The following is a 16,533-nucleotide window of genomic DNA, read 5'->3' as shown; positions in this document are numbered from 1 at the left end:
TTTTCTCATTGCAGATGCTCTCTATTTGAAAGTCCACCGGTGGCTGCTGGAGGAGGTTGGACGGGACGGCTGGAGGGTGTCGGGTCCAACCCCCGGCGCAGAGCGGGGCGAGGGGAGCGCGTTGCTCGGAGGGGCTGGGGGAGCCAGGGTGCGCGAGCAGCTCGCCCGCGCAGCTGCTTTGTGGTGAAAGAACCCGGTAACAACAACTGTAACAATTAATTATTTTTTTTTTCCCCACTTCCAAATTACGCGAGGAGCGGTTGGCGGAAAGTAAAGAATTAATTGCACCTGGTTTAATTTCCAAAGTCGCGTTTTTGCAAAGCTGCCCCGGTCAAAAGTGTAGCCTTTTTATGTGACAAGACAGCAAATGCCTCTCTTGTCAGTTATAGTTTGTCATCTTTGTCTTCTCCTTCGTAGTCCGTAGGTCTTTAGGATCTGTTGCCCCAAGCCAACATCCTGCACCACCAAGGACAAGGGATTTTTTTTTTTCCTTTTTATTTTTTTTCTTTTTTTCTCTTTTTTTTCAGGGGGAGGGAAAGGAGAACATCGTCTACACGTTTGGACAAATTCATCTTTCTGCCCTTCACTTCATATCCACGTCAAAGTCCAACACCAGCAGCTTTGTTTCCTCAGTCCCGTTGCGGCTGCCGACTGCGCACACCAGCTTTGTGTTAGAAGCTCTGATCCGCCACACGACACCTCCGCTTCCTCCGCTCTCCAATGTGACTAGGTTTCGGATAAATTCACCCGTTTTCAAGTCCCAGAGTTTTACAGTCCCATCATCTGAGCTGGTAATTACAAAGTTCTTGTTGAACTGTAAACAGGTCACAGCACTCTGATGCTTGTTGGGACCTGCAACGGTAAAGCAAAGCATTTTTTATTCGTAATTAGAAAGCAGTGTCAGACAGCACTGCGTATAAAATAAAAACCTAGTTATTTGCATACAGCTTTTTCCACGTAAATGTGTTTTTAACTCAGTTTCTGTGCATTAAAAGGTACAGAAGCCTTGCTGTGCTTTCAAAAAGTGAATGCAGGTACAGAAAAATCGCCAAAGATTTCCTCTTTGTTACAGCGATCTCGTTTTGTTGTCTACAAACAGCAGGGCAAGCGTGCACTTGGACACTCGTGAAGATGAACTTAACCCTCCAGAATGAGGGGACCGCGGTAAGTGTTGTCTCCAAGTCCCTTTGAAGTGTTGTTATGAGATCACTCTATCAGTAAATATTGAGTTATGTATTGACATATAAACATACACGGTTAAAACAGCAGAGTTTGCTTTACAGTGAGATTTGATTTTTCTGTTCCAGCCAGCGATGCTACATTTGATAGATGGGAGTGATCTAAGATGTTTTTTGTGGCAGCAAACAAAGTGACGTGTTTGTGTGCATGAGGCCTGAGTGGCAACTGCCAGAATGGAAATGGAAATCTTTCTTCTTACTGAAATAAAGAAAACGTCTTCCCCTCATTTCTCCTGATTTATTACAACAGACAGCGTACTTTGCCTCCCGATCCAATTAATCAGTAGGCTCTGAAACATCCAAGTGACCCCTAAATAAATACATTGCCTGACTGTTTTGAGATGTCATTTCCTACATATTTCTGTGGCTTATTAGGCTAATACACCCGTAGCAAATTACTATCAGTCCAGACCATCTGCCTTTTGTAATAGGCAAGTGATTTGAATAGATTAGATTAAATACATTTTGTTCTTCTAATTCCGAGAAAGATCATACAGCTGTCATCAGAAAAATATTTAAGTCGTAAGTGGTCCCTGCTTGTTTCTTTGTATGCAATACTGCAAGTTTTTTAAACAGAACCTGCAGCGTAGATTACTGCAGGCAGCTTGATTTACATGCAGGCAGTTGGGGCTCACCTTGCAATGTCTGTAAACATTGTCCTGTTTTAATGTCCCAGATTTTGACTGTAGAATCAGCATTCCCAGACACGAGTATATTGTCCTTGAGCTCCATTCCGCTCGTGAGAGACTGGTGGCCTGTTAGCGTGTGAATGCAGTTGCCCGTCTCCACGTCCCAAACTCGGATGGAAGTGTCCAGAGAGCCACTCACCACATGGATACCATCGAACTACAAGAAAGGTAAATCTGTTAGAAACTATTGCATTAGGTTCTTACGAAGGCTATTTAAGTCACTAAATGCAACATTAGATGATACTTGATGTATTCAGAAACTGCATTACAAAGGAAGAATTCAGAGAGGTAGAGATGGCCACACTTGGTATCGGAGCAGGTGACTCGTGGTCCATGTAATTCCTGTTGTAGGCATGGTCCATGGGGTACGCAGTTTGAAGGGAAAGACTCTGACCCGCTCCTCCTTTAAACAGAACACAACTCTTTCCAACACAGCAGACTCCGGTCTATGCCACAGCGCGCAACAGTAAGAGAACGCTGTTTTCCTAATAAAGATGTTAACAAGCCAAACCTGCTTTTCACAAGTCAGAGTGGCTTGAACCTGGAGAAGGGCAACAACATTTATCCAGAATCATCTACACAGAAGCCAAAACATAGGAAAATGGAGGGAATGGGATTGAAAAATACTGAATTTAGCCACTTTATAATCATCATTGTATGCAGTAAGGAACTTTAACTTCCTATTCGTTGTTGGGAACACAGATGTCCACAGATTCTTGGATTTTTCTGAGCATATACATAAATAAAAATAGGGAGAGAAATCAGCTAAGAGCTAAGACTTTTGATAAAGAAGACTGAGCATGTAGAGAATATAAAGGTGGAAAGTAACTTGGGTGACAGTGACAATGGCATAAGAACCTAGAATTCTCAAAAAAAGGAAGGGAAAAGGGCAGTAGAATAAAACCAGTGGGCTTCAAGGAGGAATACTTCAATAAACTGAGACTTCCTTCCCACAAGGTTTGTATGTATCTGCTCTCCGAGGGGAAGAAGAGTTCAGGACAGTTGGCACTTTCTTAAAGACACAAACTATCCTTGTGTGAAGGAAAGATAGGAAGTGTAGTAAATTACCAAGGCCCACTTGGCTAAAGCACAAGGAATTGTACAAAAAGTAGAAAGCAGATCAATAGATGTATTTAAAAGAGCGCACTGGGACAAAATCAGAAAGGCAGAGCACAAAACAAGATAAAACGAGCAAGAGCCGTTAAGGATGCTAAAACTCTGTTCTGTAAAACAAGAGGTAGGCCAAAATACAAAAGCTCATTTATGCTCAGTGGGAAGGAAGCGCTGAGCCAGGCCAGCTATTTAACTTATTGCTTCAGTCCTCAGCCATCTGAGTGTAGGCTCACAGCACTAACACCACTGACAACCACGTACGAGCTTCTGTGAGAATGGGCAAGAAAAGCCACATAAGGCAAACCGTTTCAAGACAATCCCAGAGACATCTGCTGCTATCGTTGAGAACTCGTGGAAGACAGACAAGTTTCAGACGGCAAATACAATTCCTTTCTTACTGAAGGAGACGATGATGGGAGCTGGGGAATCGGTTAGATCGGTCGGTCTAACTTCAATTTCCAGAAGGCACTAACAAAGAATCAATCTGGTTGTAAACCCTTACCATTGTGGGAAGCAGCGGCAAACCTGGATTTGTGGGAAAATGATCTTAACTGGTATTATTTCTTTTTCTGTGACAGAGTAAAAAGCCCCGTGAATCAATCAGCAGATGTCTTGGCTGTATTTTAACATCTGAGGCAGGGACACCATCCCATTCAGAACTCTGTTCACTGCAGTAGTAGAGATACCAGGAAGACTTCCAGGGGGAAGGTGGGGTCTGGCATTTACTACTTCACTGGGATTTGGGTGACATTTGAAAGGGCAGAACTGACCCAAAGCAAAGAGTGTAAAAGTCAAGAGAATGTTGTGAAGCTCTGAGCTTGGCAGGGAATGAATGAATGGACAGCTGAGGCCTAGGAGAGCGAAGGCTGGGCAGAGGAGGCAGAGTTACAGCTAGAGCAGGCCCACACAACCCAATTAAGGGAACTCCACCATCTGAGCCCGTTTCTTTTTATTAAACCTGCAGGAAACTCACACCTTGGATCTCTGCAGTCAAACATGGTTGAGCATGGCACAAGGAACTGGCACATACAGACTGCTGACCTGCTGTATGCATGGCATTTCTGGTGGAAATATACTACAAAAAGACACCCTGATATCTGAAATAGGGGTATGCTCTAAAAAAAACCACTTTTCAGTTCTAGTAAGCATTGGTAAGACTTTGGAATTTTGCATGCTGTTCTGGGCACCCTGCTTTCAAAAGAGGAACTAATTTGAGTTCAGATAAAAGGACAAGGAGGGCTAAGTATTGCAGCAGACTTGTTGGGTGGAAACGCTACAGAATGTTTCTCTTTCCTAAACAGAACTAAACCAGATTGATCTAACAAATTTTGAATTCTTTCCCTCTTTCCCACAAATTAATTAATTGTATTCCATGTACACAGCATATACAGAAAGAGAGCTTTAAGGCTGGGCAGCAAGACAAACTTTACTCTGATATTGCTATAGTCAAACAGACAACAGTTTGGCTCAGTGCTTGAGCTGTTACCCACAAACCCTGAGAAACTGCATTACTTCAAAGGCAGCTCAGAAGAAGTAGCAAACAAAACCACAGCATGGTCAGCAGTCTTCAACTGCTGTGTAAGGATCTCCGGAAAATGTTGGGGGGGGGTGGGTCTACAAATGGGGAAGGACTGAGGTGTAACACAGCCTGCCATGGAGTGGGGCTGGGGGGAAAACAGCCTGGTTAGCCAACTCATGGGAGTTGTGCCGGGTTTACGGGGTGTAAATGGTGTCAGTGTGTAACACAACCCAACTATTTGATCCATTATTACTACAGTATCACAACAAGACATGAATATTCATAAGCCAAAACGAGAGCCCGTGGTGAAGATAAGGCAGCATAACATATACTGTTCCCAAACTGCCCTCCATGAAACACAACCCGTGGAATAATCTTTAAGAGATAGACGGGTAGGTAGTACAGCATTTTGAACTTGTTTGCCGCTTGTCTAGAGAATACTCCTCAGCATATGAATGCAAGAGAAGGGCTGGAGATTTCTGATAAATTTTACTATGTATTTTGGGAAAGGAAACCAATTAGGTATTTTGTTCATATTTCACCTCTTATGGCGAGCTACGCCTTATGAAAGACACACTTTATGAGAAATGTCTGTAGCACTGAGCTTCACTTTCTGAGCCACAAACCAGCGCAGTTATGTGCCGACTGCAATTTCCCCATTTGGAGCTGTCTTTGTTAATTTCTTTTTCAAGCCCTGCCAGATTGTGGTGAGAACAGGCACAAGCATGAAATTAATTTCTTTCGCCTTTCAACGCCTGGAAGTGATGCTTTGACTCTGTGAATGAACAAGACGAGCTTTTGGGTTAGTAATGGCAAGAAGAGCGTACATGAAGTCTACGTGCAGCTTTGCCGGCTCAGTTCTGATGAGCAGTCGGGGGAACGGTGGGCAACAGAGCCCCACCACAGAGCAGCACCAGAACGAGCTGCATCTGCAAGGATGGGTCTCTGCTGGCAAAACCTCACAGCTGTGGATCTGGAGGAGGTAGAAGACTGGAGATTTACATCGGGGCATTAAAGCTTTAGGTTCAGCCTTACTGTGAATTACAGTTTTGGAACTGGAAGATGGGACTACAGAATAAGGATAAACAGTTCTGCATAATTCAGAACATTAATCTAGTGGGGGTTTTAGTGCATTTTCAATTACTGTATCATCTGATTTATTTAAAACAGTAAGTTTAGAATTTCTTTGGGGAAAGAAAAAAACTTACCTCCAAAATGCATTCAAGATTTCCAAAAAAATCCCAACCAAACAACCCAACAAGCCAGAAAACTCTAAGCTTACCTTGCTGGTACAGAAGTTTGGGCTTAATTGTACCAGGTACCTTAAAAAAAAAGCTCAGTCTCTAAATTAAGACAGCACGTAACCAGTGTAACCAAAGAGTTACATGGGAGTATCACAGATGCCTCTGTATTCTTGTCGCCTCTATAATTTTGAAGTAGATACCCACAATTTAATAAACAAAGTGAAATAAACCAACTTAAAATGTTACTGAAGGAAGCTATAAAGCAGCAGATGAACATCACATACCTGTAATGAGTAGACTCTGTTGGTATGTCCTTGCAGCGTGTGCAGACATGTCTCTGTCTCCGGATCCCACACTTTGACCATAAAATCATATGCACCACTCACAACCCTTCTGCCGTCGTACTGAACGCACCGAACTGCAGCTACATGGCCCATCAGAACGTGTAAACACTGGCCCGTCTCTATGTCCCAAACTCTCAGCGTAGCGTCTCGAGATCCACTGACCACTCTGGAGAAACATGAAAGCCCCTCCTGTACTTAGCATTGGACGTAAAAGTATTAAAACAATTCGACTTGGGTATAAATCAGTACTGAGTGACAATCTGGGACATGAGATAGCTAGCATTAGTCCACCAGCCACCAAAGATCTGCTTTGGCTTGACATTTCATTGGGGTCGCAGGTGACTTGAGTGTTTTTCTTCCTTGCTCTACTCACCTCCTCACGATTATTTGCTATAATGAGCAATCAGTATTTAAAAAGGTACTTAACTCCCAAACAGCAAAATGATGCCATGAGAAGTGATGGGGACTGCTGTATCTACAAAAGCTTACAAATATGCTGAGCTCAAGCCGGTGCTGTGAGCATTCTGTTACAATGACTGAGTGAATTAATTATAATAAATAAACAACGGCCTTTAGAAGTTTTACTTTCAGTAAAGTAATAGTTATTCTGCTTCATTTTTTCAGTTTATGCTTTTTTAAAAGCTTCTTTAGGCAAGAACAGAAATGAGAAGGAATTCATATTAATAGAACTGGTAAAGAAAACCCTGATCACTCTTCAAGAAAGAAGAAATGCAACCAACAGGCACCCTGTCAACTGCTCCATGCCACAGCCAAGTGACAGAGCTTTGCCAGTGTTTGTTGAATCAAGCCATGGTCTACTACTGAGGAAATTATGATACACTCAGTTACAATTTCAATAAAATACTGCAGTGATGATACTTACAAAGTCATTCTGTAAAATGAGTAAAAGTTTGTACCATTGACAAAAGGGAGAAATTATTCAGAGTGTGGGAGACGGGACTACAGCGTAACGAAGAATTAGTTTTGAAATAACGTAGAATGTGACTTACAAAGTACATGACTCAACTCATTAGTACTCTTACGCTTTTGCTGCTATTCATCGTCTCCTCCCCTGTGTTTATTTATGGAGTTCAGTTTGCTCGCCCGGTGTGTGTTCCACTCAGTGCTGGATGAGGTACCCAACTTCACCAGGCATTTTCTGTGCACACAGCTGTGTGTTAGAAGCCAACCCATGGCCGTAGCTTGGGACAAAGCCTCACCTTTTCTCGTGGAGATGCATGCAGCGCACGGTGGAGGTGTGCCCATACAAGGTGTGTATGCATTCCCCAGTCTCGGCGTTCCAGACCTTCAACGTTCGGTCTGTCGACCCGCTGATGATGATGTTGTCCCTCATCTGCGATGACCAGACTCCGCCTGTGTGCCCGACCAGCGTTCTCAAACACTGGAAAGAAACATTTTGCTTAGTTACCCTTCTGACAGAGGTGAATGGAAACTTAAGAAATTAAATAATCTGGGAGGTAAGAGCAGACTCTCACAGCAAGAGCCAGAAGACCCCTGGAGACTGCTTTGTGATTGAACTAAAAAAAAACACCCCACCTCTAAGAAAACACTCATCAAATTTCCCTCTCCACTGTTGGTACTCTGACTGTAAGGAATTCTCCCCATAATCTTGCCCTTGATAAGCTAAGCTCTCTTGCCAGATTTCTCAATACAGGGCACGTTTTGCAGCCCTGAGTCATTTTCCTGGAATTTTCCTGAGTCACTGCATGTTTTCCAATAGCTTTTTGAAGCATGTCAGAACTGGAGAAAGCATTCACTTAGTAGTTTTACCACCAATCTATAAACTCTTGTTTTTTGCTGTTTGTTTGTTTATCCAAGAAACATCACATTCTGTAAGCCTGAGCTCCAGCATCTACACTACAAAACCACATTTCAAACCTTTTTTTTTTCCAGACTTGACTGTTGCCCAGGAGGGAATCCCACACCACATGAGCACAGCCTACCTTCTCTGATCCCAAACGTAAGAGCTGGTTTCTCACCAAGGACAAGACAGTGTTTGCTCACACCTGCTCCTATCAATACTCCGTTGCTCTGAACAATGCCATGTCTGTGTCTCTCAGCCCGTATTCCTCACCAGCACCGACTCTATAGGCTTTCTCACCAGGCAGCAATAAGTGCTAATTAGCACAGACAAGACGAGATCCTTGCGAGACCCCTCCAGAAAGATACTCCATCAAGATTCTGCATTTACGGTAACGACATGATCTCTATAATTACCCACTTCCTAACCCATTTAAATACGTGCCATGTTGATTTTTGCGCTGCTCTATTTTCTTCAGTCGTGTCATGGGGATGCAGCCTTGCCGTGCACATACCCAGCTATTTCTGCACTATTATTTTTATCAGTCAAACCTGTAACTGCATGACAAGAGAGGTCAAGACAGTTTGATGATCTCTTTTTCTGTAATCTAATGCTAAGTGGCATTAATTGCCATGGCCTTCCTTTAACTGTTAGTTGACTCCTCTCGACATAGTCCAATATTTTTATCTGTGATAATGTATCCTAAATACGCAGTCTTTCAGTTCACTCCACTTAAAGAGTGACACATTTTAGCTTTCTGGCCATCCTTTGGACCTCCTCATACCTTTTGGAAAAAGCCACCAATTTTACCCCATAGGTTACTCTGAAACCATCAAGTACAGCTTCTCTGGCTCAGCTGTACTAAGGAAAACCATAACTTTGTTGTTTAACATCCTTGTGAGATTCTGCTGAGATGTTGCATTATCACTGCACGCTGTATTTCCATCACATGAATTTTCTCCCAAAATAAATATTTTTTCTGCACCACCGACAGTACACTAATTTCTGTTGTTAATATCCTGTTCTTTCTAACACCCTTGAAAATGCCTTGCTTTTTTTTGCTGTACACAGATTTCCTGTTCTTTAACACTTTTTACCAGTCTTCTGCAATTCCTGGCTCCTATTTTAATTCACTGCTATCAAATCCATCTTTTTCAGTTCATAGCTGTTATTCGCTTTTACAGTTCCCAATTTTTTTTTCAATTTCAACCGATTTGCTCGTATTTTAAGATATCATCCTTCTAAAGCAGTAAGAACAGAGAATCCTTATTTTGGGCTTTACATCTGTCAAGGGAATTATTTAGTCATGTTCATTTGCACAAACCAACCTTTAGGGTATTTTTTATTTTATTAATTCTTCAGCATCAGTAAGCATCAGGGCTGATACAGCACTCTTCCGTCTTTCATAGACAATTTCTGGCTCCCTTAAAGGTTTGGGGTAAGCAGTCACACTAGGATTTGTAATTATTTAAAAAAAAACCCCAAACGGGAATGGTTAAGTCAAGCTCCTATGATCAATTTTATACATTTAAAGGCACACTTTGCTTTTGAGAGGGTGCTATGTACAAAGGAAGTATTTCTCATTTCAGTTTAGGCTGCCCTTTTCAATTAAAAAATGTAAATTTCAATATGGGCTCCTTCATTAGCCAGTTTGTTGTAGGGAAGCCAAGAGAGGCAGGGTGAGGCTGCCTATTGCTTTTAATTTTATTCTTCCCCACAGCATTTACAATCCCATCAAGGATTTTCTAGGCATGCAAAGACAAATACTTAACACATTCAGCTTCGACACTGTATATAAAGTGGCTACCTTTTACATCTCAAACATGATCTCCTCAACAGCTTTCCTGTTGTCCACACAACTCTACCACTACAAACAAGCTAAGGACACACAGTGCAGGTCTAGAAGACAAAGCCACCATTTCCCCGAGGCCGTTTCTATATCCTTGGAGCACGGTCAGTCACCTTAAACCAAAAAAACCCTGTGTGCTGAGTAGCTGTGATAGTCTAACATGAGTGAAACGTTCAGTACTGTCTTTTTGATTGCACGTATTGTTTTGCTTCTCTAAGCCAAAATTAAATCATTGAAGCTTATGAAATTCCTGCCTGAGCTGGGTCTAATTTAATACGAAATATTTAAACCTAAAGCAAGTTACTTTTTTTTTCCTGGTGGCTCAGCAATATAATAGCTTAGAAAGAAAAACAAACTCTGTACTTGAAATCAGAGCCAGTAAAACCAACACCCCGTTTCAATGGCTTGAAAACAACAGAAAGAATGCTAGAAGACAAGTGAGAAAAGGAGCTCCAGAGGGGTAAAAGCAGGCTAAATTAAGCTTTAAGGAAGATAAAGTAACATATCTGTCCAAATTCTTTAGAATCCATGTCACAAACGCCTCCACAAGAATAGCAGAATTGCCAAGAGAACAAGGACATACACCCGTGGTAACACGAGCAGCATTGCAATTCCACATCAAGGTGACTTTTTTGAACCAGACTAGTTTCTGTGTAGGAAAAGACGACCCAAATATTTACCAGTACTTCTTCCGTTCCTTGCACCGGACGGCACCAATGACCACCCTGCAGTGGGGGCTGATGGCACAGTGGCATTTTTGAGGTACCAAAGCCCTACCTGGAGCTCGTGTCCTAAAGAATCCAGCAAAAACAGGTGCCCTACCTTGCCCGTGACCGCCGACCACACTTTGAGCGTGTTGTCATCGGAGCCGCTCACGATGCGGTTCCCGCAGAACTGCAGGCAGGTGATGACGTGGTCGTCGTGGCCTTTGAGCACCTGGCGGGAACCAACACAGAAACGAACCGAATTTAACAGGGAGATTAGCGAGGCATGGGGAAACAAAGCGCTCTTCTGATTCATACATTACAAAACGCCAGAGTTGCTTCGATAGTGATAAGGCCCCTTGATCCCGTGTGTCAACTCTCATTTACCGCCAGCTGGGCTCACAGAAGGAATTTTCCTTCTTCCATGGAGCTACAGTGCACTGCTCAGCGAGCACACTCCAGTTACTGTAACCCTCCTAAAAACACCACGAAAACCCACTAATGACAGTGGTAACTGGACGGTGCTCAGTTCCTCCGCAGTTACTCCATCGCTTGATTTTTTTATTACAGTTGTTTTTTTGCTCAGGCTTGTAAGAGTTGTTTTGATCTTGAATGGAAAAGGATGGGGCTGTATTATTTACTACATACTTGTATTCCAGTGGTCAAGGCTGACTATATCTATTTCTTTTTCCCTATCAGACAAGCGTTGTAATCTGTTCAATGCCAGGCAGCACCGAAGTCAAAAACTAGAAAACCGTTAATTAAATACAAACAAAAGCATCAGTTCAATGTGCTGGAAATGTGGATTGGAATGCTGCTTCACAGAGCTGGCATCTTCAGTGCTTATTTGGGAAAACTGAAATTCAGTGTATTTTACTGCAATACAGCAAAAAAAAGCCCCCAAAACTCCCTTCTGAGAATACATAGGATGAGGAATATTTTATTTAAGGAACCCTTTTCAAGACGTTCACCGAAATGAAATGGGCATCTGGATAATGCCCGGGGCTGTAATTTTAATAATAATTCCAAGATAACTTGATGTGGCGTATCAAGGCAAGAAATGCAGAGCCCTTGCCAGAGATGTACATAAGTCACGGCCAAATAAACAGCAGGATATAGCCATAGGTTTTCCACGGGATATTTTTTTTGTTCTTATTTGTATTATTTTGTTGTACAGTACTGAAGAAAACAGGCAAACTGCCTTAAAATCCTTAAAAGGCTACGAGTACGGGTTTTCTTCATGTCCCTGGCTGCGTGTGCAATACCAGGTTTGATCAGACAGCTGCTGTTTTACAAAAGGTTTGAAGCATTGCTTCATAGCTTCATGTTGGAAAAGATGTAATCACCTATCACTGTCATAAAAAAATTTTAATATTATGAAAACAACAACAAAATCTTAACATGTAATGAAGTTATTGTCTTGTGCTGCTCCACTTAGAAGCGTATGTATAAAAATAAAGCATGACATGATCACAAAATAGTTGTGGAGTGTTTGTACGTTGTGACATGGCCCAGCTCTACAAATACAGACATAAGTATGTATTTATATAGATTATACATGTGTATCTGTTTAACTTTAAATGTAAGTACTTCCAATCGAGTTTCTGAGATTATCTGTCTCAAAGAGACTGGCATATTTGGGATTCACCAAATTGTACAGAAATTATTACAACAGCAGTGAAAGAATTCTGCTGTGTGAATCCCGTTCTGACTTGCTAATATGGTGCTCAGGAATTCATTTAAACCCAGGGTAAGCTAAAATACAAATTATTTTTTTTTCTGTAACAATACATTGCTTTTATGCATGGATTGTCTGGCTTTTCTGAAGCAAAATCCCAACCTGCGAGTGGATCCTTAGTTCATGGCAGCACACAGCTCAGGAGCTCACCTTAGGCGATTTCAGCTCTCCTCGCCGCCAGTTGGTATCAATCCTGTGTTGTCTGATGTAGGCGCTTTTCCACGGACTGTGTATAAAGCCTGGTTTTATTACCTTCCTCCTCTTGATATGTAATGGTTCATCAATCCCTGAAGTGAGTTTAAAAAAAGGGGAAGGGGGAGAGATGAGACCACCCCAACCAAAACAACTTCTCTCCCTCCCAAACCTTTGCAGCGAATACTGCATTGACGCAACTCGCAACTCCCGTGTGCCAATATTTGCACTGTGTCAGTGACCGCTCTGCTCCTCGGCTCTTCACAGTACATCTTTCCTTCTCGTTTAAGCGCAATCATGACCGTGACCATGGCTGGAAACACTCTAGTTCATCATTGCTTGCTGGCAATGCACCAGCTTGATTTTGGATTCTCCCTTTCTGAGGCAATGGAGCAAAATATTGCCTTTTTCAAATGGTTATCGTCCAACAAGGTCCATAACCACTTGTACGCTCACATTTTGGAACCCTTCAAAAGGCAACCTTTCTGCCTGTGGTCCTCCTCTCTGGTCACCCATCTTCATTACCTTTAAGTTCACCATGACTCCTGATACTGGTGAGCTCTTAATTCATTTCTTGATTGAAGAGGCTGTGTGCTTTGGGCATTGGCCTCTCCTGGCTGGAATTTAAGGATAGCTGTGCCCTTTCTGAATTGACACTTAAGCGGCAGTGCTTTGTTCTAGCCTTGCTGCTACAGACAGATCTTTTTTAATCATTCTCTAACCCATCTGTCTTTTCTCTGCTTTTTCTCTTTCCACTCCTCTGCTTTTAGCCCTGCTCTGGTGTCTCTATCTGCAAGTCCTGAATTAACTGCTCCTTCATCTGCCCAAGCACCTCACTGAGTCTCACCAGTCTACAACACTGCTTTGTTTCTCTGTGCTCTCACACCCTGCCATATTTATTTATACTTCTAGGCCCACAATCCCCTCTCAACCTTCTCCTTCTTCCCCTTCTGTCCTCTTCATGCATTTTCACTGAAATTTGTTAGAGAAGAATCTTTAGAGAAGATTTAAGAGGTCACACATCTGGTACCTCTACAAACGGCCAGCTACATTCACATTGTCTATCTGACCACTGAAACAGTTCCTTCTCCATGTTATTTGCAAACTGCAAGATTATACTCCTGTTATTTTTACATCTCAGCTCTTATTTGCTTTGGTTGTATTTTGAATAAAAATAATCCTTAAAAAAGCAAAAAAAAGTATTTTTAAAACATACTCCTATTGTACTGTAAAAAGAGGATGTTCCAACTTAACTCTAGTTTCATTTCTAGTACACCATGGATTATTTCTGCTTCCTGCTTTCGACAGAGATACACACCGCATAGCTCAAAGCATCACTAGCAGTAAGTTTAAAGTCACCCGAATTGCCTTCGTAAAACTTTAAGCTTATTATGTAAATGAGCTGCACTTTTTCTGACACCAACACTTTGACCATCGCATCCATCCTTGCGCTCAGCCTTACCCTCCTCTTTGCATTTCTCTCTCCAGAGAAGATTATCTTCAGCCAGAATTCTCCAGTAGCGACAAGTCTGGGCTGCCTGCAGAAGGTCCCTGGGTTCCAGGAATGACAGCACATACAGTGCCAGCTGGAAAAACAGAAAAAAGACTATTTTCTGCACTGCTTTTGAAAGGCAAAGTGAAGAAACTCCAAGTATTATCACACATCAGGGGCTGAAATATGGAAAATTGAAACAGTAAATTATTAAACAAGCTCAGAAACTTAACAGAGCTCCAGTTTATTCCAGTGGGCACGGGAAGCGTAACAATCATCTTAAGTAACTAAATCCATACGCATCACATCAGAAATGGTTCTTGTATTTCCAAGAGAGTAGATGTCAGCTGAAATCACCATTATCTTTTAAAAATGTAATCCACGCTACTTTGAAGCATTAACAGAATTATCACTGAAACAATTACGCCTATGCTATGTTAGCTAACAAGGGTATCATATATTTTGAGAGTTTAACTAGAAAACACAACGCTCGCCATGTGGGGAAGTATGTGGGGACAAGCAATACCCCTCTGTAAGCCTGAACCCCAAAAAAGGAAATGCTACGTGCACTTGAGTTCGGAAGCACTCCTAAGTGGTGTCACAGGGAGTTTTAAGGACTGAAATAAGTTAACTGTTAACTTCAATGCTGTGCACAAGATGTTACCAAAACCATGGGGGAAATCCCAGTAAGCACCAGAAGATAAACAGGGTGAACTTTTCCACGTGACAAAATTAAAGGTTACTGGGAGCACTCAGACCTCGGCTGACTGAGCTAAGCCATATAATGACCATGATAAAAACCCCCAGATCTCCACAAATACCTTCAGATGTATTGAAGCCTTAAGCTGGGACAGAGGCATCTAAAACACAATCCAAAACATAGGGACAGCTACGCTTAAGGGTACGATGACCAAGCACAGCTTTACTACTGGACAGCAACAACGCATCTCCCTGGTCACAGAAAACAGAAAGGGAAGAGGCAGGGAGATCCCTTCCACAGCCAAAAATCTCTGCAGAACAATACTGATAAAAAGTGATGCAGAGAAGCACTCGCGTGCTGCAGCAGCAGCGAGCTCTCTGTCAGTAACTAACAGGATGCAGAAGTTGTCAGGGAAATCAGATCATCCACTTCTTCTACTTCTGCTTGACATATCTTCTTGCGTTTAGGACTTTTTATTTAATTTTTAGCTGGGGTTACAATGTGTATAAATAGAACCTGCCCTTCAAAGCAGCGCAGACTGAAATCCAGTAAGGAAGTCATAACTGTGGGCTGTTGACCTCAGCAGATTTTTGACCTTATTATGTAAGAAACGTTTACTTTTGGTAACAGACCAGCCAGGGACTGAGCAGGAAATACAAATTCGGTGTGCAAGCACTGCATGCGTTTTGACTGCACGCACACCTTGTCTGCAAGCCATCACCTGCAGCCCACCTTGAGCACACAGGACTGAGGAACCTGGGTCTGGAGTTACGCATCGGATCCCACATGCACCCAGGCCATGAAGCTGAGGAATCTCCCTTCTGCCCCTGCTCAGGGAGTCAGCATTTGGGAGCTGGTGTGGATTATTTTTATTACAATTTCAACAGCAACAACTGTGCCCAGCCTTTCAGACTTTCTGTCTTAATTCCTGGTATGTGAAACTGTTTAAGTGCTGTTTCCTAAGACACAAACAGTCCAAGACTCAAACACGAAAGAGATCCTTTCCGTTTTCGCTGGATGTTGCTTAACTGGCAGCAGAGTTCGTTTAAATATCACTTGTCCCATCTCTACAGATATGGACGCTTGCTAAGATGGTGTTAATTAAAACCTGCGAGCCAACTGATTCTAAAACAGGTTACACGCGGGTGACATTTATTTTAGACTATATTTATCTAAATAGTCATCAAGGGTCAACACAGCCCAGAGTTGACTTTAAGATTAGCAGTGCGTGAGAGATGACGTCCCTTTGGCTCATGGATCTCCTTGTAAGAAGACTTCAGGTAGCAGAGCTCTGACCTTCAGCTCAACTGTGACGACTGCCCGCTGCAGTGTGAATAATGCCCAGTAATAACCAGTCTCTCGCCTTCTCCTTCACTCACTCACACACACACACACCCCCCATTTCTTTGACTGATTTCAGAAAAACTCCCCATCTGATCGCTTCTGAACCCGGTTTTCCCAAACAAGTAATTTCAATAATTATTTCTAAAGTCTCGGCAAGAAAACAGAAGCATTCATTTCAGATTAATTGTTTGACTGCATGCTTCCTCAGGAGAAAAGCAAACATTTTCTCGGTTATTCAGCTATTAAGTTACTGTCTTTGCATTGCTGAAAACGTTTTTGAAGAAGAGCCCTCCTGTCCAAATCATCTCCTCGTTCTGGTTAGGTAATACAATCCCTGCACTGCACCCAAGAGCACTGGAGATCACCACGGACGTTAACGCGGAGCGACAGCTCAGGGGAGCGTGTTTGCACAGGACGCCGGCTCTCCTCGGGATGCCCATTTGCAGAATTACTGACCCTAAAAACCTCCTCCTGCCCCCCGCAGCTTGGTTCGTCATCCCCTGCTGCCGCCAGAGCTGGGGACAGCATTGCTTGGGAGTGCTGGG

General features: G+C 42.6%; 1 protein-coding gene across 1 annotated transcript in view; it reads right to left on the bottom strand.

The window, feature by feature from the left end:
- Positions 1–233: 233 nt before the first annotated feature.
- Positions 234–16,533, bottom strand: part of FBXW7 (F-box and WD repeat domain containing 7, E3 ubiquitin protein ligase) — a 28,124-nt gene continuing 11,824 nt past the window's right edge. Inside the window, exons 4-10 of the mRNA XM_010185022.1 lie at positions 13,915–14,038; positions 12,411–12,547; positions 10,641–10,754; positions 7,368–7,549; positions 6,088–6,313; positions 1,874–2,084; positions 234–852 (exon numbers count right to left, since the gene is read on the bottom strand). Of these exons, the coding sequence (XP_010183324.1) occupies positions 584–852; positions 1,874–2,084; positions 6,088–6,313; positions 7,368–7,549; positions 10,641–10,754; positions 12,411–12,547; positions 13,915–14,038 (1,263 nt within the window). The 3' untranslated portion in view covers positions 234–583. The remainder of the gene's footprint in view (positions 853–1,873; positions 2,085–6,087; positions 6,314–7,367; positions 7,550–10,640; positions 10,755–12,410; positions 12,548–13,914; positions 14,039–16,533) is intronic.

The sequence above is a fragment of the Mesitornis unicolor genome, unplaced genomic scaffold (genome assembly GCF_000695765.1).
Source record: "Mesitornis unicolor isolate BGI_N332 unplaced genomic scaffold, ASM69576v1 scaffold4115, whole genome shotgun sequence".
Classification (NCBI taxonomy): domain Eukaryota; kingdom Metazoa; phylum Chordata; class Aves; order Mesitornithiformes; family Mesitornithidae; genus Mesitornis; species Mesitornis unicolor.
This window is presented reverse-complemented; position numbering and strand designations above follow the sequence as displayed.